The 21433-nt window shown below is 56.6% G+C and overlaps 1 protein-coding gene across 2 annotated transcripts; it reads right to left on the bottom strand.

Moving 5' to 3' along the window:
• On the bottom strand, positions 1–19884 carry KCNH6 (potassium voltage-gated channel subfamily H member 6; the record flags this gene model as incomplete). 2 transcript variants are annotated; one of them, XM_080827495.1, is made up of 14 exons in its annotated part: positions 1–300; positions 588–774; positions 1495–1663; positions 2176–2260; positions 3795–3988; positions 6968–7220; positions 7434–7633; positions 8668–8753; positions 8913–9067; positions 10264–10689; positions 13326–13531; positions 13635–13796; positions 18778–19008; positions 19809–19884. In XM_080827495.1, 14 exons carry the CDS (start codon positions 19882–19884, stop codon positions 1–3), a joined length of 2730 nt encoding a protein of 909 aa, XP_080683621.1. The 2 variants fall into 2 exon arrangements, with proteins under 2 accessions (XP_080683621.1, XP_080683620.1); XM_080827494.1 differs by having other exon boundaries at positions 8668–9067.
• Positions 19885–21433: the final 1549 nt, after the last annotated feature.

Genomic DNA, 21433 nt, shown 5'->3' with positions numbered 1-21433 from the left:
TCAGTGGCTCCAACTTCCTGCCAATCCAGGATCTGAGCCATGTCTCTGGAACTCCAGCTGCTTGGGGATAGAGCTGAGGTGTTCAGGGAGGGAGGGAAAACGGGGACCACAGATGAGTCCCTGTACCTCCAGGGGATGAAGAGGTGAGGCCAAGGGCGACAGGAGCCCCTCAGGCTGCTCCTGTTCTGAGGAAATGGTGAGAATTTTGTCTGTTGCAGCCAGGGGAGCCAGGGGAGGCCCCCTGGAGGAGGAGTTCCTTCGCGTCAGCCTATATTTGTTCAAGTCGCCACAGCTTGGGACCTGGGGTGGGGGCAAGAAAGGGGTCGGCCACCAACGTCAGGGATGGGAACTGGCAGGAGCTGTGTCCTGTTGCCCTTGCCCCAGCTGTGGGATCTATGGTTACAATCTGGGCTTTGCCACCACCTGTCCAGCCTGCTTGTCATGACGTAAAGGAGGACAGCAGAAGCCACAGCTGCTCTCTGACCGCAAAGGCTCTGGGCTTGATGCCACAATGAGACCAAGTTCCGGGTGGGGCAGACATGCAGCTGCCTCCAGGAAAGCCCTTGGGGATCCCTTCATCTGCTCACCTGTTCAGGGGTCAGACCGCCCGGGGGCAGCCTAGTTCCTGGACTCTGAGTGGCTGAGGCTGCAGGAAACAAGGCCAGGTCATCAGACATAGGGGCTCCTAGAATGCAGCCAGTGTGACCCTGGGGCGGGAGATGCTGAAGGAGCTGTAGGATACGGCTGAGGTCTGAGGACATGCGGGACTCCAGCCTGCCAGACAGAACCCCACAGTCAAGGTCAGGGTCAGAGTCAGCATCAGGGTAAGGGAGAGCAGTTCAGGTCCCGAGGCAGCTCTCAATTTTGCAGCCTGCATGCCATTCCTGCTGCATGCAATGGCAGCCTGGGACCTACCTGATGCTACTTCCCTGCTACAGTCCACAGGTCTGCTGAAATTTCCCTTAGCACATCCCTGACTTCAATAATAACAGCGACCAGGCATTATGCACACCTCATTTAGCCCTCTTAAGGGAGCTTTAGTATGGGTATTCTGGTTATCCCCATTTCGTGAAAGGGCAAACAGAGGCTCAGAATAGTTAAGTAACTTGTCCACATTCTTGCTGGTCAGCTGCAGAGCCAGGTTAGGAGCCCAAGACTCTACTGCCCCAAGCCTCCCTCTACCACCACAGCCCTGCCATCCACAGGCCACAGACTCTTTCCAAGGGCGTATGGAATTTGTGTCTGCATGAGGTTATGCTCCTCTTCCAGAAAGTCTTCCTTGGTGTGTTTGGGGGTTCGCTAGGAGAAGCCACCCGAGGAAGTGGGCTTAGTGAGCTAGGGAAGGGGAGTCTTGCAGCCAAATGGGGCTAGCCATTCTAAAACCCAGAGTACACAGTGATGTCCCTGAGCCACCAAGAGGGGGCACCCGTGCCTAGCCCACTGCTGGGCCTGCTCTCTGCAGCCACCCCCATTCCTGGCCCACAGGACACTCACCTGTTCATCTGGGCCTGGAGCTGTTCTAGCCTGGAGCCTAGCTCTCGAGGCCAGCAGTCTGGGTCTCCCTGAGGGTTGGGGGGGCTGTGCCTTGGCTTTGGGGGCACTTGCTGCAGCAACTCAGGCCAGAGGCCAGATGCATCTGAGATGCTCAGGGAAGGGGCTGCGGCTGCAGGAGGGAAAGGGAAGCCAGAGCTTCGGTGTAGCTGGTTCCACAGGCATGAACTGGAGCAGAGCCCATCCCCTTCCCTTACCTACCATGGCAACACAGGTTGGGAGGAGTGGATCTCTTTACCTGGGTGCCCTGGAGTACGAGGTCCTGCCCCCATAGAGGTCTGGCTTCTAGGGCCCAGAAAACTCTAACCCCGGAAAGGGGGCTAGGGTCCCAGGTTGGGGGGGGGCGTGCTGGCTGCGTGGGGACAGTCCAGCCCTGGCCTCACTGTCCAGGGAGTTGCAGCCCAGCCACTCCCCTTGTGCCTTGATGTGAAACAGCCCTTGCTCAAGTTCTGAGCGCACGGGGGCAGGAAGGAGACAAGGGTGTCTATTCTTGAGCCTCAGAGAGGGAGCTGCCCTCTGTCTCAAGGTGAGGAAGATGGGGAAGGACCTGAAAGGGGGTAGAAGGCTGGGCAGGGGCTTTAGGCGAGGCTGGGGCCAACGTTAATGGAGGCTGGCTTTGCTTACCTGACTGGTTGTCACCAAGGAAGAAGGCTTGGGGGTCCTGGCTGCCTGGAGCTGGCTGGGGTGATGACTGGAAACCCCCGCCTGCCTTGTGGGGAACAAGAGCATCAAGTGACAGGTACCAAAGCTGGGACAGCTTTTTTCTCCCTTGCAACCCCCCTCCTGTGGCCCTTGAGACAGCTAGGTGAGAAAGTAGTAACAGGAGGCCAGGCTTCCCCTGATGCTCCAGAAAGCTTCCTGAAGGTTCTCTCCTGCACAGGTGGGCAGGAGATTAACAGGGACCTGGAGATGTGCTGACTACCCCATCCCCCAACCAAGAGTCTTGGGAGAGGCAGCCTTGAGTAGCAAGATTTGGTGGGGTAGGGGGGAGGGGGACAGAGGAGCTGTTCTTGCAGTCTTCCCTTTCCTGAACTCCCTGCTGCTCCCGTCCTCAGCTTGGGCTACTGGGAAGTTTCCTCTGAGGAGACTCAGTCTGGAATCCCTAATCCATCCAGGATACCCTCAGTAACACCCTTGGCAGACCACCCTCTTGGCACCATGTAACTTGGAGGTACTGAGGGGCTACAGATGCCCCAGGCCACAGGACCACATCCCTCTTGCTCTAGAGTCCAGCCACTGAGCATTTGGGCCATCTGATGGCTCCTAGGGGGTAGGGGCCCCAAGGCAGTTTCCTTATAAAACATCTCCTAGACAGATCAGGTGGGAACAGGAGATACTGGCTGGGGGTAGAAGAGCAGAACAGACAGGGTTGGAATGGCTGTCCATAGCAAGAAAACCTACCTGAGCACCACCTTCTAGAAGGTGGGCATGGGGCTTGAGCCAGCAGAACCCATCCTCCTGAGGCTGGGGGGGTGGCAGGCTCAGTGCCAGGACCTCAGCCACTGTTTTCCCTGCCAGGCATGCCTGCCCCCTCCTTCACACTAACTGATTCCAGACACCCCTTCTCCATACAGTCCCTTCTGGGCACTCCTTGGTAACCCTGAGCTCCGTAGAAATTTGGTCTCCCCACACATCCTCGTGACTTCCTTGGTTATTTAACTATGAGGCTCTTTATTTTCATTGAGTTGTTATAATCTCTTCCACTGAGTGATAAGCTTGAGAGGAGAGGCTGCTCTATCACTCATTTACACCCCTGGGACCTGGCACTGTGAGCCCCTGGATGGCAGATGCCCCCTTCCAGCCTGATGCTGTGAGGTGGGAAAAACCTCAGCTGTAGATTTGCACAAACTTGAGTCCACTCTTTGGCTCTGCCTTTGACTGTATGGCTTACTGAATGGCGGTATGGCTTTAGCCGATGTACTCATCCTCTCTGACCCTCAGTCTCTTCATCTAGAAAGTGGGGGAAATTACACCCTGTGCAAGGAGAAGACTAAATAAGATCGTGTAAATGAAGCTGGGTTGGTGCTCAATAACTAGTAGCTCTCATCACATTTGACATTATTGTTGGCTACAGTAGACGTAGAAGAAATTACGGTGAAGGACACAGGATGGGGTGATAAGGAAGGGAGGTGGTCAGATGGGCCCCCTCAGGCCAGGCAGGCCAAGGGCTTAGCAGCCTCCATGGCCCGTTACCAGCTGGCTGAGGGCCACTCCCCGCCCTGGCCCACCCAGCCCAGACTCACGTCCCGCAGGTTGAAGGTGACTTCCAGCTTACTCCAGAAGCTGTCTGCAAACGCGGGGTACATGTCCAGCACCTCCAGCAGGTCTGCCCGCTGGATCTTGTGCAGGTCACAGTAGGTCAGGGCCCGCACATCTGCACTGGACTTGCCCGGCCGAGCGTGAAGGCTAATGGGTTCCCCAAAGATGTCGTTCTTTCCTGCCAGCCAGAGGGACAGGGGTCTCTCCAGGGTCTGGCTCCAAGCTCTCCTTGGAAGAGCCTCCCTGAGGGCCCCTTGATCATGAACTCTCCCCCCTTCCAGAGATCCTGCCAGGCTGGGGCTACGGACAAGCCTGGGTGTGCTGGCTGGGGGTGGGGAGGGGTTGGACCTGAAACCTGCCTTTTTCTTTGTTCTTTGAACTCTGAAGAGGACATATACCATCCCAGCATGTAGGTCTCCCCCAACACTAGTCTCCAGGCCCCTCAGGACCACCCCCTATCAGAATCCGCCCCCCTTCTATTTTCTTTGTTCTCTGGCACTGCCCCTATCCATCCCTCCACTCCAGGGGAAAGTGGGCAGGAAAGGACACTAAAGGTTCCCTGCTCAACCTCTTCTTCGTCCCTCAGTCTGCTGGTGCTGTGAGTGCAGGGAACCCAGGGCAGGGAGCCCCCACGGCCCCCACAGCGAGGTCTGAGGCTTCTATCTCTTTGTGTTCCCACTCCCTATTGTGGGGCCAGGTAACCAGCATAGCCCTGGCAGAGGAAGCCTGGGGAAGTCACTTCCTCTCTCTGGACCCCACCATTCTCCTCTCTAAAATGGGTTTAACTATATCTGCCTTGCCTGCCCCACTGGGCTGTCCAGAGGAACAGATGGGATGCTTGAGAACCTGCCTCAAATAGCAAGAAGCACCAGACAGGTTGGTGCCAGGCCCCCTGTGCTGGCCACAGGATGTAAACGTGAATAAGATCCTATACCCCCCCCCCAAAGAGCCCCCAAAGTCCCACAAAACAGGCACCTAAGCCATCAACTAGTTTACGCATCATGTGCAGAGTCTTAGGATGGGGAGAACAAAAAGCTAAGGGGCCAAGGAGGGGGAGGAGCTCAATCGACCAGGGTTGGTGGAGGCCGGGATGAAGGGATTACAGAAGATGTGATGTGGGGGCTGGGTTGTGACAATGAGGGCTGGGCCCGCAGGAGAAAGGCAATTGGAGTAGAAGAATCATCTGCCCAGTGAGGGCAGACAGAGAGCCCAGGGCTGGGGTGCCAGGGACCATGATTGCCTGACATCCACTCCCCACAGGGAGGTCCAGCCCCTCAGCCTGGCAGTACGACCAGGAGCCCTAATGGCTTACATGGACAATGATGGATGGAAGCCAAGACCTGTTGCCTAAGAGAACAGGATCAAAGATCACTCAAGAGGAGGGGACTAAGGTCCAGAGAGGGAAGGGACTCACCAGAGTCACATATGAAATTCATAAGCTCGAAAACTGGGCACCATCATAAAATGATGGTTATCCAGTAGACAAAGGATTATGATCTAATGTCCATTTCCACTCAAGGCAAAATGAGAGGATTTCAAGTCTCTAACTGAAATTTAAACTGAACTAGCTTCTTAATTATTAAATAGAATTTATTATCCTTCCCACGTGGATGGCACTTCTAAGGCAGGCTGGGAGTGAGGGAAGGTCTCATAGAGGAGCCCGCGGCTTGAGCTCAGCCTTGATGAATGACCAGGATCCCCCAGGCAAGTGCTCCAAGCAGAGTGGCAGCACGTGCAAAGGCAGGGAGGTGTGACAGATACTGCAGGGTAGGGAAGTCTAAGTGTTTGGATGGTGGCAGCATGAAGTATCGGTTGGGGGGTTGGCAGGATTTAGGGAGGCCAGATCAGGGAGGGCTGTGCATGTTGTGATCAGGGGTTTACATATGTCATGGGTCATGGGGAACCATGGAAAGATTTTGAACAGATGAGGAATATGCAGATGTGAATTTCAGGTCTCTGGCAGAAGGTGGAAAATATGGAGTATGGGGGTAGACCAGATGTAGGGACACAGGAAAGGAGTGCTTGACATGTGCCCAGGAAGGACGTGATGAGGGCTGGAGCCAGGCAGGGACAAGGAGACAGGTGTGGGGTAGAGAGGTATTAAGGAGGGTAACAGATGGGAGTCTGTGGCTGCCTGGATGGTGGGGATGGGACAGGAAAGGAGAAGGGTGCTCCCTTGGTTGGTTTCCAGATCTCTGGCCCCAGCAACGGATGGTTCACAGTGATGGGGATTCTGAAGGAGCAGATTTGAGGAAAGATAATGATTTTAGACACAGACACGTTGTTTGGTCTGCCTATGGAATATAGGGTGGCCATACCCAGGAAGGAATGGAATATTCTGGCCTAAGGAGATATTGGGGCCAGGACGGCTGAGAACGTGGGAGCAAGGCAGTAGCTCAGGTGAGGGTACTGAGTGAGGAAAAGAAAGCAGAGCCCACACTTGGTGAACACCAGCTGGGGGGCGACCAAAGGGAGAGGACCGAGCAGAGGAACTGGAGGCGGCCTGTTCAGTGGGGCTGGAGGAGAGCCCAGCCATGGAGACCAAAGGAAGGAGAGGCTGGCATCCTGATCAGGGTCTTGGGGTGGGCTGAAGTCAGGGAGAAGACAAGGAAGATGAGAATCGTCTCAGAGAGGTGAAGTGACTTGCATCAGGTCACATGGTTGGTAAGGAGCAGAGGCTTGTGTGTCCCCAACTCTGTCCCCTGTCCAGTGCTCATATCCTTCTTCCAAAGTGTCCAGCTGTCCGTATAGCAGCAGTGAATGAGACTGGGGTCCTCCCTCCACCCAAGACAAAGCTTTGCCCTCTCACATTGAGCTCCCCAAGAGTGGAAGAAGGTAGGTGCCTTCTTGGACTTTGGAGTCAGACACATAGTCCTGGAATCCTGGCCTGGCCACCTGTCGGCATGACCTCTCTGAGCCTCTACTTCCCTATCAGGAAAATGGGAACCCATGGTAGAGATTTGTTTTAAGGGTTCAGTGAGCTAGGTATTTAAAGAAGAAAAAAAAAAAAAAAAAGCTCTCCACCGAGCACCGAGCATGCGCACGTGGCAGGCCAGTAAAACGTGCCATCCTCGTTAGGAATGGAGTAGTCCAGGAAGGACATCTCTATTTCCACCCCACCCACCCATACCGGTCTTGCCCTCCCTGCCCGACCCACCTAGGATGGCCACCACCACGTCGTCGCGCAAGATCTCAATGGAGCCACGAGAGATGAAGTAGAGTGTGGAGAGCACGTCGCCCAGGTGCACCAGTGTGTCCCCCGGCGGTGCGTGAGTCGTCTTGAACTTGACCGCCAGCGCTCGCAAGCAGCCCTTGCTGGCTCCACGGAAGGCAGGGCAGTGCTGCAGCAGCGCGCGGTGCAGGTGCAGGCAGATGTCGGCCTGCAGGCACTCGGGGAAGCCCTTCAGCACCTGTGAGGGGGGCGGCCCCGTCCAGCAGGATGCCACTGGGCCTGGGGCTAGGGGAATGGAGCGGGGGTGGGGGGTGGGGGGTAAAGTGGAAGGGGGTAGGGGGCTGGGGGTGCCCTGTGCCCACGGGACCTCGGCCTCCCCGGGGGCATTCAGCCAGAGCTGGGACATGAGCTGGATCGCCCGCCCCACCCGAGGTAAGGTGGCGGGGCTCACCGCGTTCATGTCAATGCCGTTGGTGTAGGACCAGGCATGCTGGAAGTACTCTTCCAGGCGCTGCCGCAGCGGGTTTGGGATCTGGTGGAAGCGGATGAACTCCTTGACACGTAACATCTGCGTGTGGTAGCGCGCAGTGCCCGAGTACAGGCGCTGGATGATGGCTGACACGTTGCCAAAGATGCTGGCGTACATGAGGGCTGGGGTGAAGAAGCAGGGGTGCGGGGAGTGAGCTTCTTTGCAGCCCCACCAGGCCATAGCACCCCAAGGCCTGCTCCAGACCTCCTTCTCCCTAGGAACCCTCTAATCAGGGGCCCCTCTGTCCAGAGCCAAGTCAGAATGCCCAGAACGGTGCCAGGGCACACAGAGGGACAAAAGCCCCTGGGCTTCCTGCCCTCCTCCCTCCTCCCTCTGTGCTGTGTCTCTTGGCACCTTCCTGGACCCAGAGGCCAGACTCCTGAGAACTAGGGCAATGATTTTTTTAGTACAGATTTGTTTTCCTCCTTCAAGTTGTAAAAAAAAAAAAAAAAAAAAAAAAAGGTATAATAAAGGGAAAACTCTTGCTCTCTGTTTTCACCCATTTTTTTTTTCTTGTTTTTGTTTCTCCAGGCTTTCACATCTCTAAATACCCTGAACATGACAACTTCTTCTACGTGTAAAATTCCATCTGACTCTTGTGTTGCTAGACGAGGTGTCTTGGGGAGCAGGCAGCGCAGTGCAGGGCCTGGAACACACATAGCCATAGGAGCTGGCCCCCGGGATAAAACTGGGTCTCTGTGTATCCCTGGCAAGTTAGGACCCTCAGTCTCCTTGGTCTGTAAACTGGGCTTGTAATATGGACCCCACAGGGCATGCACCTTTGACAAGCACTTACAAAAATGCCTGAGGGGCCAGCTTCATGGGTGTGCGAGCTGTGCTAAGAAGGGCCCCCGGACTTGGTTGCTGACTCTGCTGTCACCATTCTGGAAATCCTTAAGACTTTTTAAAAAAAACAGTCCCCACCTTTTCATTTTGTACTGGGCCCTACAAGTAATATAGCTGGTCCTGTGCCTGGCACAGAACAAAATGTTGTACGTGTGTTAAATTCTGTGTGTAGTAGGTGAACAGGTGCAAAATTTCCTTGTGCTGCATGCTTCGTATTTGCCCATCCCCCACAGCTTTACTGTGTTCTGTCTCATTACCCAACTAAAACTTGAACGGCACAGGTAAGGCCTGGGCATGGGGTAGCACTCACAGCCGATGAGCATGACGCAGATAGAGAAGACCTTCTCAGAGTTGGTGTTGGGGGAGACGTTGCCGAAGCCCACACTGGTGAGGCTGCTGAAGGTGAAGTAGAGGGCAGTGACATACTTGTCCTGCACCGAGGGGCCGGAGGCTGGGTCACTGCCATTGTAGCGTTTGCCGAGCTGCGCGCCCAGGCTGTCCAGCCAGCCAATCTTGGGCTCCAGGTAGGGCCGCTCCACGTTGCCGATGGCGTACCAGATGCAGGCTAGCCAGTGTGCAATGAGCGCAAAAGTGCACATGAGCAGGAAAAGAACAGCTGCCCCGTACTCAGAGTAGCGGTCCAGCTTCCGCGCCACGCGCACCAGCCGCAGCAACCTCGCCGTTTTCAGCAGCCCGATCAAGGTTGTGGTCTGGAGGGGCAGGGAGGGGGCCATGGAACCGAGGGTCAGCCCTGGAAAGGCTGCACTTAGGATCACCTTTGGTTTCTTGTGCATGTGGTCACACAGTCATTCAACAAACATCGGGCTCTTGGCCTGTGGCAGCACAGCACAGCACAGCAGAGGATCTTAAGGAGCTCTCAGCCTAAATCTCGAAACATTGTTATGGTTGTGAGGACAGAAGTCCAGGGGAATGCAGAGAAAAGGGTGATCAATATAGGACAGGGGAGGCTTCACTCATGAGCTGAATCTTGAGAGTCTGTCTGCAGGCAGACAGAGGGAGAGGGAAAGGCATTCTAGGCACAGGGAGTAGAACAGGCCAAGCAAGGCTTGGAGGCGTGAAACGGCACAGCCCTCATGGGAAACCAAGTGCAGTGTTGGCGCCTGGAGTGCAGGGTAGATGCTGGAGTGGTGAGAAACGAGCCTGGAGGGTGGGTGAGCAGGGGCTGCTCCTGTGGACCTCAAGGTCCAAAAAAGAACTTGGCTTTTATTTCAAGCCACTGAGAAACCAATGAAGGTTCTACAGGGTCAGATAAATGATTTTGAAACTGGTCCCGGTTTCTGTGTGGAGGAATGAGGCTGGCAGGTGCAGCACTGGGGCAGAGGTGGGTAAGACGGCCGCTCAGTGTTCTGGCAGGGGCAGTTGGGGTGGGGAGGAGGGGAAGAGATTGGCTAGAAGTGGGTGGGCATGGGAGCAGGGAGTGATGATGGACTTCCCTCCCCACCAGCCCCCTGCTGGGCGGGCTGTTGTGGGGGTGGCTGGTACACAGAAGGCAGAGCTGATCTGAATGGAAAGCTGATCCCAAGGATGGGGGCAAAAGGACGTTGTGGGACTAGAAGCTAAGAGAATAGCCTGCAAATGCCTTCATGTCAGCCGTAGGAAGTGAGTGGGCATAGTAGAGGGTCTGGGGGTGACAAGGGGGTCAGGCTGACTTGCAGAGAAGCAGCCTGTGGATTCCCTTTCCAACACCAGGGTAAGTGTGCTTTAGAAGCCCGCACAAGGGGCTGGGAGATGACACATGTTTGAGGCCCCCTCTCTATCCCCACCTTGTTTGGCAAAGGTACCCAACACCAAGTGCTCCCTGCACCCAGGACCGTGGGGCTGGGAAGCCCCAGGGCTGGGGCACAGGGAGTGGCCACAGCCACTGGCCTGAATGGGGTTTGCTCACCTCATCGGAGCCAGTGCGGAAGATGAGCAGGTCGAAGGGGATGGCGGCCACCATGTCAATGAGGAACCAGCCCTTGAAGTAGTGGACGGCGATGCGGCGAGGGTGGCTGACCACCTCGTCATTGGTGTTGACATAGGTGGTGCGGAAGTTGATGACAATGTCCACGACAAACATGATGTCTACGATGAGGTCCACCACGGTGAGGGGACTACAGGTGTAGCCACAGTCCACGCGTTGTGACTCGTCCTGGTCGCTGAGCAGGAAGGCGGCTGAGTAGGGTGTGAAGATGGCCGTGTAGATGACCAGCAACAGGATGAGCCAGTCCCACACGGCCTTGAAGGGGCTGTAGTGCAGCAGTGTCCCCCGGTGGATGCGTGGAGCCTGCAGCTTGTACTCCGGCAGCACGTCGGCGCCCAGGGACAGAACCTGGGGGTGGGGACACATAGGGTGTCCTTTGCTAGTGAGACAGGGCTGGGAGGGATGAAGGCTTCTCGGAGAGGCTGGGGGAGGGGGCTGGGTGATGAGGGCTGGGGCGGGTAGAGGGGATGAAGCAAAGATGGGGAGAGCATGTGTGAGGCAAATTCATAAGGCGACAGGTGTATTGGGAGGAAGTACAGAGGGGAGATGGGTTACATGAGGAAGGACACAGCTCTGTTGCATAGGGAACCCGGGCTGGAAGTTCGCCAGCTCCCTCACAAACAGGCCAGCCTGGAGTGGAGACAGCACTGGGGCAGAGGGGGGTGGGTGGGTGGGAGGAGAACCAGGCTCGGAGTCATCCGTGGGAATGTTCCAGAGAAGAACTTAGATCGAAGGGGGTAGCTGGGGGTTCGATCCTCTCTGGTGGGTTTGGGAGGTTCCCAGAGGTCAGGATTGCTGATGGGACCAAGTCACTCGCAGAAGAACCTCTTCAGTCCTGAAGGCCCCGGGGAGCCTAGACCAACGAGGGGCCTCCCTGGGGCCAACTCACAGAGTTGGGAAGAGTCAAACTTTGGGTCATGTAGCTAATTTGAGCCCTTGACAGGTCCTGGGCACCAAGGAGCCCCGACTATTTTGCATGTGTGCAAGGGGGCTTTGCTCATTACTTTCAGCTGAGCCCCCTCTGTTCTGCCCCTCCCACCCTGCCTCGGAGACTATGGCCAATATAGGGTCACCAGGCCCAGCCTGGCATGCCCAGGCTCTTGCCAGCCACCCAACGCTAGAGGCAGCTGGGGCACCAGGAAGGGCATGTGTTTTGAAGCCAGCCAGACCTTCCAGGCTGATCCCAGTTCCGACATTGCTATATGTCTGTCTTGGGGTGAATTTTATGAGCTCAATGAGCCTCAGTTCCTTCGTCCGCAGAGTGGATAACAAAGCACAACCAACTCCAGACGTGATCGTGCATCCCAGTGGCACATGCTGCTCTATGATCATTCCTGATGGAGCCTGAGGGCTGGCCCGTTGACCCCACCACCACCACTGGATAGGCCCTGGCAGATGGCCCTGATTTGAGAAAATCTGCAGTGTTACATTCTAACCTTTGCAAATCAGATCCATTAACAGATGAGGTCACAATAAGGAGGATCCATCAAAGGGCTTAGGTCCTTAGGAGGTAGGAGCTCAGGTGTGAGGGCCCAGCCCTCTGAGCCTTGGTTGAGGCGGGGGAAACTTCCCTACTCGGGGCCCATGCCATCTCCCTCCCCTGAGCTCTGTCAGGCACCTCTCTTACCTGAGGGCCCTTACGGGGTGAGCTAGGAAAGCCAAGGCAGGCTGGGGCGCTGGGGTGGGGGGGCAGGATAGGAGCAGGTAGGCTGGTGGAGCAGGGACCATGGGCCCCAGCCAGGCCTGTCAGTCTTTCATGGGCAAATTTCCAATCTAACATCCCCCATCATTGCTGTGCCAACCTGAGGGCCTGGGGTGAGTGTCCTTGGCAGGACTCCCATGGTCAGGTCACTAGGGCCACCCTGCCTGACCTCTGAGGCCCCAGCCCTGCAGCCTGGGGTGCTTCCTTCCCAGGGTTCTCACATTTGGGGAGGGGCTGGGTGACAGGGAGTTTCCATCCCACCCGTTCTGTCACAGGTGAAAGGGGGCAGGGAGAAAAAAGAACTGACCCATCCCCCATGAAAGCAAAGCCTCAGAGAAGCTGAGTGGAGGCCCCCCCAGGCCCCCACCCCCACGACCTGTACTTCCTCACTCAGCCCTGGCCTAGCCCCCTTTGATGTCTCCATTACTCAATGTCAAAAGGATCCTTAGAGACCATGGAGTCCAACTCTCTCTACATGAGAGCTCTGGGGCCCAGAAAGGGGTAAGGTTACTTGTCCAAGGTCATACAACAAGTCAGGGGCAGGACTCCAGTCATCTGAACCTCAGACAGGGCTCTTGGATTTCCCTCTAGAATGGTGGTGGGGACTGGGACATCAGGCCCTATGCGAAGGCACACTGGGGTCAAGTGAAACAGAAAACCCAGGAAGGTTTGCCTGGGGCTGGTCAAGGAGAGGCTTAAGGGGAGGGAGTCATTCCAGATGGGACAGCTGGTCCCCTGTCCCTGGCTGCTCTGACCCTGGGCCTGCTTCAGGGCATGAATCCCCAGGAAGGTGCTCAAAGAGAACTTAAGATGCCAGGGCCAACTCTGCTCCGCCTGGCTGGCGGGAGGACCCTTTTGTGGGCTGGGGGATGGAGGTGGGAACAGGGACAGGAACAGGGTCCTCCATGCCTCTTCCTCTTCTCCCCTTAGGACCGCCCTGACACTTCTCTCTGCTTCTCCTTTTCTGTGACTGGCAGAGACCTGAACAGGCCCCCGTGGTGGCCTGGGTGATCCCCCCTCCCAGATTCCTCCAGAGCTAGGGTGTGGCACTATTCCCAGGCTCTGTTGATACCGACCTCCCTGCCTCTTCCATCAGGACGGTGGGCTCTAGGTAGGCCTTCAGGGCTAAAGAATCAGACTGCGGCAGGACAGGGGGCCTGGGGCTCAGACCAGACCCCAGGGGGCTGGACAAGCTGACTGCCTCTATCACCCCCAGCCCCAGGCCTGAGAAGGGACCCACGAGGCCCAGCACAGCTCCGCCACCCTGCCCTGCAACCCGCACCTGGGTGACCTTCTCAGTGACGTTCTGGGTTCGCTCCACCACCTTGTGCGGTGCGATGATCTCAATCTCCGTGGTCGAGCCCGAGCGGTGCTTCTCGAGGTTGAACTCCACGAAGTTGAGCGTGAACTGTGGGATCTGGCCAATGGTTCTGTACTTGACCCTGCCTGTGCCAGGCCCCTGTGCCCCCGGCCTGCCATGAGAGCTCTCTGAAACCAGGCCCAGGGTCAGAGCAGCCAGGCCCAGGGGACCAGCTGTCCCATCTGGTACCCCCATGCGTCCTTCCCCCCACCACCCGCACCCCCACCTCACCGGAGCCCAGGAAGCTCTGGGACAGCAGGCACTGGGACAGGCTGCGCCGTTCGCTTTTGGCCAGGAGCTGGGCCAGGTCCTCGAAGTTGAGGATGAACATGATGACGGCCCCGTCCTCGTTCTTCACGGGTACCACGTCCACCAGGCAGCGGAAGCTGGAGGCTGCAGACACCATTGGGAGGGGTCACAGAAGGGATCCTCTCCTGCAGTAACACGGCCAGGGGAAGCCAGGGAGGGGGCTGGGTGGAGGTCAAGTGAAGGGCAGCCATGGGACTATTGGGTAGAGGGTTGGTGATGCTGCCCAGCAGGTGCCCCACCCACAGGGCAGAGGTGGGGAGAGCAGCTTAGCTGCTCATTAGGAGATAATGTAGCATCGGGCCCAAGTCCACACTCAGCCCTCCGCTCAGGGCTTAACCTTGAGGTTTGCTTCTGCTGTAATTAAAGCTGAGCAGATGGGGTGGATTAAGTGGGGAGGTGATGTCGGGTGTTCTACCCCCATGTCGCTCTGGCTAGCTCTGGGTTCAGCTGCCATATTCTTACCCGACAAAGATGCCCCGCTCCCTCGATGCTGGAAGGAACTCGGAAAACACACTAAGTACTGTACCTGGAGCCAGTGGGCACTTTAGGCCTCAAGATCCATGGTGGTGCCTCAAGGGACGGGCAGACATAGCCCTCCCCTCCATTCTGCAGAGCCTGGGGTTCTGAGAAACTGACTGGCGAGGGCTGGAAGGGGAGGTGGGGTGGGGCTAGTCTCGCTGAGCTCTCAGCACATAACAGCTTGGGGAGAAGGGACAGGTCCAGGATGAAGACACTGGAGTAAAGGCCAGGCTGCTGCCCCAGGGGTCCCAAGGCAGAGGTACTGGGACTGGAGGGCAGGCTGGGCAGTGGCCTGGGGTCTGGAGAAGGAGAGAGATGGCAGTTTGGGGACAGGCCCCTTCCCTTCTGTTCCTCTCACGCCCTCTTAGGCAGCTTAGACCTAGCTGTTGGCCCTCTGTTCTTCTTTCTTGGCTTCAGGGTCTCCTCTGTGTGTGTGTATGGGGGGGGGGGCAATCAGAGCTAAGGCAGCCACATACTCCCAGAGCCCAGACTATGGGCTGAGTTGATAGGTAGATGCTCTATAAGCCCCCTCTCCATGATACCCAGTGGTCCCAGGTCCCTCAGCTGAAACTGTTGGTGGATATCAGGCCCAAAGGGCAGGATGCTAAGAGCCAGGGGCCTCAAGTAAATATGCAGATCAGCCTGCCTGAGGGCAGATTTGGGTCTGTCTCACGTATGAGGGGTCAGTACCTGTCCCGGGTGTTGTGTGTTGGTTGAGTGAATGAAAGAACGTGTAAATGTGAGTACGCAGGAGGCCGGTTGACAGGAGCATTGCTACTTTGGGGTCCATTAGGATCTCTCTTCCCCCAAACTGTCTCCTCACACCATCAGCGCTGGGGTGCAGCTAAGGGGCCTGCATCCTCCCTCCTACCTTCTTCCCTGGGAGCAGGGATCTCCTGGATCAGATTCCCCGACTCCCAGGCACCAGGCAGCCATCTGCCAGCTGCTGCCCTGGGCCCCGGGGGAGACATCCACACCGAGGAGAGGCCACCCACCTGCCTCTGTGACCGCTCCTGGGCTCAGAGGGCTATGGGCTCAGCCTCCCGAACCACAGACCAAACTCTTAGCCTGGGATGCTGGGACCTAGCCAGGAAGCCTTGCTGGCCAGTGGTCCGACACATCCCCCTCCAAGGCCAGACTGTCGCCTTACTGGCACTCCTCTCTGGCACTCCAGAGATCTGGCCTGGGATAGGGCAGGGAGAGGGCAGAGCTGGACAGAGGGGCAGGGTCTCCAGGCTCTCTACGCTGTTGGGCACTGACAAGGCCCAGTCTTCAAGGGGTAGGACCTGCCCACGGATGCTCTCTTGGGAAAACTGAGGCTGGGAATGAACCAAAGACCCATCATAATAGTGAGGGCTGGAGGGGAGTCGTGCATCCCATGCCGGACCTTCATTCTTGCTGCCTCTAGGGTGGGCCGAGAGAGGAGCCTGTGAGGATTTAGATGAGTTTGGAGCGTTCCTTTTCCACAGCCCTAGGCTGCCCTTGCTCTGTATCTGGGTGACCAGAAGCAGTTGAGTGTGTCACCCCAGGTGGTGTCCAGGAGAGGCGGTGTCCCTGTGCTCTTGCCCCACTGCTGGAGGGAGAGCTACCTTTTATCCCTTCCAGGGGCTCCTTCTAGGGCCCACCTCACCTCTGACCAAGGGCAGCAGACTTGTCTGCCCCCTGGGACGCAGCCCTTCTCTCTGCTCTGCTCTGCCTCCTAGATGTGCTCCTTCCTTCAGTTTCCCATTGTCCCCACCCCTTGCCCCCTGGCCCTTGCCCCTCCTCCACACAGCCTCCCTGTCTATCACCCCCACCTCTTTATGCCCCATCCTGGTTTGCAGGGAGCCCTCAGGGAGAAGCTGGTGCTGTAGAAAGCTGCCACTGAGAGGGTAACAGAGGAGGGTGGCCTCCTGCTTGGAGCTTCTGGCATTCATGGGTGAGTATGTGGAAAACACTGGGGCCTCTGACCTTGGCCCTTACCCTGTCCTCCTCATCCAGAGCTGAGGACTGGAGGAGCCCAGGCATCCTCTAGTGTGGCTTGGAAATGAGGAGGCTCTCTGGTTTGGGGTCATTAGAGAAGAGGGCCCGACCAAAGCAGGCAGGTCTAGGCTCCTCTGCCAAGGGTCCAGCGGGGGCCGGCATAAAGTTGGGGGAGATCTGAGCACTCTCTATTCCTCCCTCCAAACTCTCATTCGTTTTAGTCTGTCATGACTGTCCCCATTCCTCCTTATCTGTTAGATTCTTACTTTCCTCGGTAAGGCAGGTGGCGGAAGAGCCAGGTTCTTAGGGGTCTCTGAGCCCTATCTCATGGGGCAATTTTTGCCAAGTGCCGTGGCTTCTTTGAATCCAACTTTGTGCGGCTGTATAATGCAGAGATAAATGAACACTTTCATTTTGACTTGGAGTGACCGTCAGTGGATTACCCTTTTAGAGGAAAAGAGGATTATAAATAAACCAGCTAGAGTTCTGTTCAGGACCCTTTTCCACTTCCCTGGAGTCAGGGGGAGGGGAAGAGAGGAGGTATTGACTGGAAGAGGGAAGAAATCACCATTAGGAGACCTGTCAGGAGGACTAAAAGGTATATGTGAACATTATAAAAGAGGAATCATGTAGTCAGAGTGGACCATAAGGTGAATATAAGTTATCTGAGTACCACATCCTTTCCTTAGGGTAATACAGGCCAAGAGGCTCTCCTTTCTGGATTTTGGGCCAATCTCAGGTAGGTCCAAGTGGTCTAAGGCTTGGGTAACAGGGCAGAGAAGGGCTTAGTGGCATAGGCTGGGGTTTGCAGGCACCAGATATGTGGTAATTTTCCATTTTCACCTAGGGAATGCCCCCAAGACTAGGTCCTGGGATCTCTTCTGATATCTGGAAGACCCCAGCAGGGTTCTGAAGATCTGGATCCTGATCTGAGAGGGCCAAAGCCTGGTCTTGATCTCTGCCCCCTGGCCAGGTACCTGCAGGGTGCTGAGGAGAGACCCTAAGAAAGCTGATCTGACATCCCTAGGAGTCTGAGACCGGCCCATACCCCTCTGGGGCCCAGCTAGAGCTCTGGGGTTAAGGACCTGTTATCCCCCCATTTCCTGCCGTCCCATCCTATCTCTAGGGGACCCTTCTCACTCCCCTGACTGTCACCTCCTCCCTGCAATGATGTGAGGAGGTGAGGTCACAGCTTTTAAAAATACTCTGACTTCATTAACCCTGCAAGGGCTGCCAAACTAAACCAGATTCTTCCTACTCCCCTAATGATTACCCCTGCATCTGCTTAGTTGGCAGCAGTGGGGGGACACATCCAGGACCCAGCCATGAAGCACCCTAGAAGCCCTTGAACACAAACATGCACACACATACATGCTTATGTCCACTTACATTCATGCTCCACACACACCCCAGGCCCCTAGGGCCCCGGTTCTCAGTACCCCTTGGCCCCAATCCAAAGGAACCTGGTCTTTATACTCAGAGACCCTCATGCCTGCCTTCTCCAGAAGTCCGGCTTCTTAGCAGAGGCAACTGGGGGGTCCTTTCTCCCCTCTTGGGATTACTCAGAACAAATAGCTCAAGGCAAAAATCCGGAGACTTGGGTTCTGCCCCAAGTTGGACCCCAGCAGTAGGATATCCGGCAAGTCTCTCCGTTGTCTTGGGCCTTGGTTTCTTCATCCATGAAATGAAGGGATTTATCTAAGCCAGTGGTTCCTTAATTGACAGAACATCAGAACCACCAGGGAGATTTCTCCAAATGCACCTGCTTTGGTTTCAACTCATACCTCTGAGTCAGCCTCTCTCTAGGGAAGGTATGTTTTGGAAAACACGTCCCAGGTAATTCTGATGCAGAACGAGGGTGGGGGGGCCATTAAGTGATTTCAAAGGACTTTTAGGATCCTAGTTCCCACTCATCTCTCCCCTCCTTCCCACCCACTGTCTAAGACTCTGAGGTCCTAGGGGGAGAGTCTCAAAGGGCCACAGAGCTCTGTCCTCAGCTCCTGCCCCATGCTTCTGTCCTGCTTGCAATAAACGTGGGCTGGCAGTAACATCCCAAACTGGATGAGCCTCTGGGTAGGGGCAAACTCCAGACTCTATCTCCCCGAGGATCTGGGGCTGGGTGATCCAGGTCCACTCCTGTTTCCCAGCAAGCAGCCCCCAAGCCTTGCCTGCCCACAGAGGCATTGAGGGGGTGACTCCTCCCCTAATCTCCAGAGCAGACAGAGATGAGGAAAGGTTCATTTTCATTCCAGCTGCCTGACAGCTGGGGCTGACAGTGACAGAGTGGGCAGCCAGGAGACTGGGGATGTGGGGGAGGGATGGTGGAGCGGGGGGCCCTGCCTGGAGTGAGGATCAGTCGGTGAGTCACCCTGGTCCCCAGCTTTGGGAAAGGACCTCAGAAGGCATTGATTCCAATGCCTATTGCTCCCCCCACCCATGCAGATAAGGAAACTGAGGAGCAGAGAGGAACAGGATTTGTTGGGGCCTTTGGTCCCTGGGTCAGTGCCCTCCTGATGGCCACTGTGGCTGGACAAGAGAGGGGCCGGGTCAGCCCTGCAACACCTGTGGCCCAAAGGAAGCTCACCATCCTTGCGGTAGTAGAGAATGTCCACCTTGCACTCCTCGGTCCCCAGCAGGGCCTGCGCTAGGCGGGACATGGCACTGCGCGGGGTATTGGGTCCTGTGAGGAAGTCGCAGGTACAGGGTCGCTGCATCACCTCCACTCGGGAGTAGCCGAAGAGTTCACAGAAGCCATCGTTGCAGTAAATGATGGCGCAGTTCTCCATCTGTGCATTGGCTATCAGGAACTTCCGACCTGGGGTGGGATGTGGGAAGCCCATGGTGACCAAGACTGGGCAACAGAGGGCAGAAAGATCATAGGGATTCTTGGCAGCAGTGAGGGGGTGTCTAGATGGGAGAGCAGAGCAGTAACCAGAATGAGGGAGAGAAGTCAGGTCTGGAGAGGGTGGGAAGACCTCAGGGGCCAGAGTCATGGGGGATGGCCATGGGACTCTTGAAAGTAATGAGGGTGATGGTAAGGGGTGGGGGGATCAGAACAGTGACCAGAGAAGTGTTGGGGAAGGGGAGTCAGGCCTGGGGGTAGTGGGAAGACCAGGGCAGTAACAGGGTCAGTGAAGTGGGAAAGAGGCCCAAAGCTTCCTGGAGTCAGTGCAAGGAGTCAGGAAGAGGGAGCAGGGATGTGAACAGATGGGGCTCAGGCCTGGCGAGAGCTCCTATAAAAATTAGAGTGGCTAGGGTCAGGAGATAAAAAGGAGGGATCAAGGAAACCTTTGGAGGAAGTGGAGGAGGGGGTTGGTGTCAGGAGGAGGAAGCAGGACAGTGATAGAAGGGAAGGTCAGCGATTGGAATACTGAGAAATCAGCTCGGGGAAGGGGGCACTGCAGCCTGCCTCTCTCGCTCTAGAGGAGTGTGTGGCATTTGAGTTAAGTGGGGCTCGCTGGAACAGATGATGTCCGGGGACATTAAAACGAAGGATTTTGCATTCAGCGTCAATACCCCCCACTCTGCTCCATTCGAAGTAAGTAAAGGAGTCCCACCACTCCTGCCACCGAACCAGGAGTTCAGATCCGCCCCCACCTTAACGCATACACTCACTCTGGCCCTCGAACTTGCGGATGATGGTGTCCAGGTACGTGTTTTGGGGCGCGACGTGGCCCCTGCGGACAGGCATCTTTCGGCTGCAACCTCCGCCCGGAGCCACCAGCGCCCGGCTCCCTACGTCTCCACCTGTCCACGGGCTCAGCGGCGTCCGGTTCCGGGTGGGCGCCGCCCCGAAGTGGGCCACGGGGCTACGTGCCCCTCCTGCCCGCCTGCGCCTACCCTCTGCTGCCCTCCCTGCTCCGCCCTCCCAGGCCCGCGGCTCCCGCGCCTCACTCCCCCGGCTCCGGCCCTGGAGCTGTCCGCGCCGCGGTGCTGAAAGAAGCCGCGCGGCGGCGGGGCGGGGTTCGCTGGGCGGGGGCAACTTCTCCCGGACCCGACGGGGCAGGGGCGGGGCCCTGACTCCTAGGGGGCGGAGCTGGGCAGAAGTGCTGCATCAGGGAATGGGTCGGGGCTCCTCTCCGGAGCTTCTTTCTGCTCCTGTCCCACTGGCCAATGGCCTCAGCCCCTATCGGGCCCTTTCCCGCTACCGTAGGGCCGTCCATACCTTGCCGGGCCGGGTCTTTTAGGTGGAAGGGGAGGAGAAGGGGAGCAGTTGTTAGAGGCCTCAGGTGGTCTTTTGCTGACTGTTTCTTTCACGGTTAAACAACCCTTAATCCGCCCTTGCCCTTGCCGCGTGCCTTCCAGCTGAATCCCAGTGCAACATGCAGAGCTCCTAAGTGGCAAGCTCAACATGGCCCTGGCCCTGGGAACATGGGTAGGAGTACATATGGAGGTGTACAAAAAATATACAATAAGGTATCTTCTTCAGAGGCCTGAGAGCTCTTAGCCTACAGGCACTGCTTGGGTTGGGGGGTGGGGGTGGGGGCAGATTTAAAGCCACCTATTAGCAAGTGACCACTGATAAAAGTGTCTGAGTACTGACTGGAAATAATACACTAGCAGAGCAGATGGGGATGGGGTGAGGTTTATTGAAAGAGGCTTCTTGGAGAGGAGGGAGAGAAGAGGATCACTGTTCACTGAGCACGTCAGTGGCTGGTCTTGGAGCTTTGCAGAGGGTCCAATGAACAGTTTTGAGTCAGGCCTTGGAAGGCAAGCATTCAAATGAGGCATGCACCTTAGGCAAAGGCCAATGGTGGAAGCAGTGCCAAGGGGCTCAGCTGGGGCATGGGAGAGGTGAGGTTTGGACAAAAGGGGAATTGATAAAGACCCTCAGATGCCATTTTGAACATCTAGATTTAATTGATGGACAAGCAAGTTCTTAGGCAGTTAACGAAGGAAATATTCCAGTGAAAGAAACTTTACAATGGCGGGTGGGGGAGAGAGGATGGACAAGGAGGCTCAGTGAGGTTTCTGCTGGAGTCCAGATGAGAGGCTTGGAGTCCTGGGCTGGGTGTGCCTTTGCCACACAGAGCCACAATGCCGGATGGGGGCCTGGCTGGCCACTGTGGCTGGGGAATGGGAAGGCTGCAAGCGTGGCCTCCTAGGGGGGCAGAGTTGTCCTGGCTGCCCCTTATTTGGGGGTGCAGGCTGGCTGTGGAGGAAAAGTGGGGCTGTTTCTCATGGACTCAGAGCAGGATGCTGAGCTCTGAGGGGGAACTTGGGCAGTGGGATACTCATTC

This window comes from Martes martes (assembly GCF_963455335.1).
Source record: "Martes martes genome assembly, chromosome: 16".
In the NCBI taxonomy this organism is placed as follows: Eukaryota; Metazoa; Chordata; class Mammalia; order Carnivora; family Mustelidae; genus Martes; species Martes martes.
The sequence above is the reverse complement of the archived record's forward strand: the minus strand, read 5'-3'. Positions and strand labels throughout refer to the sequence as shown.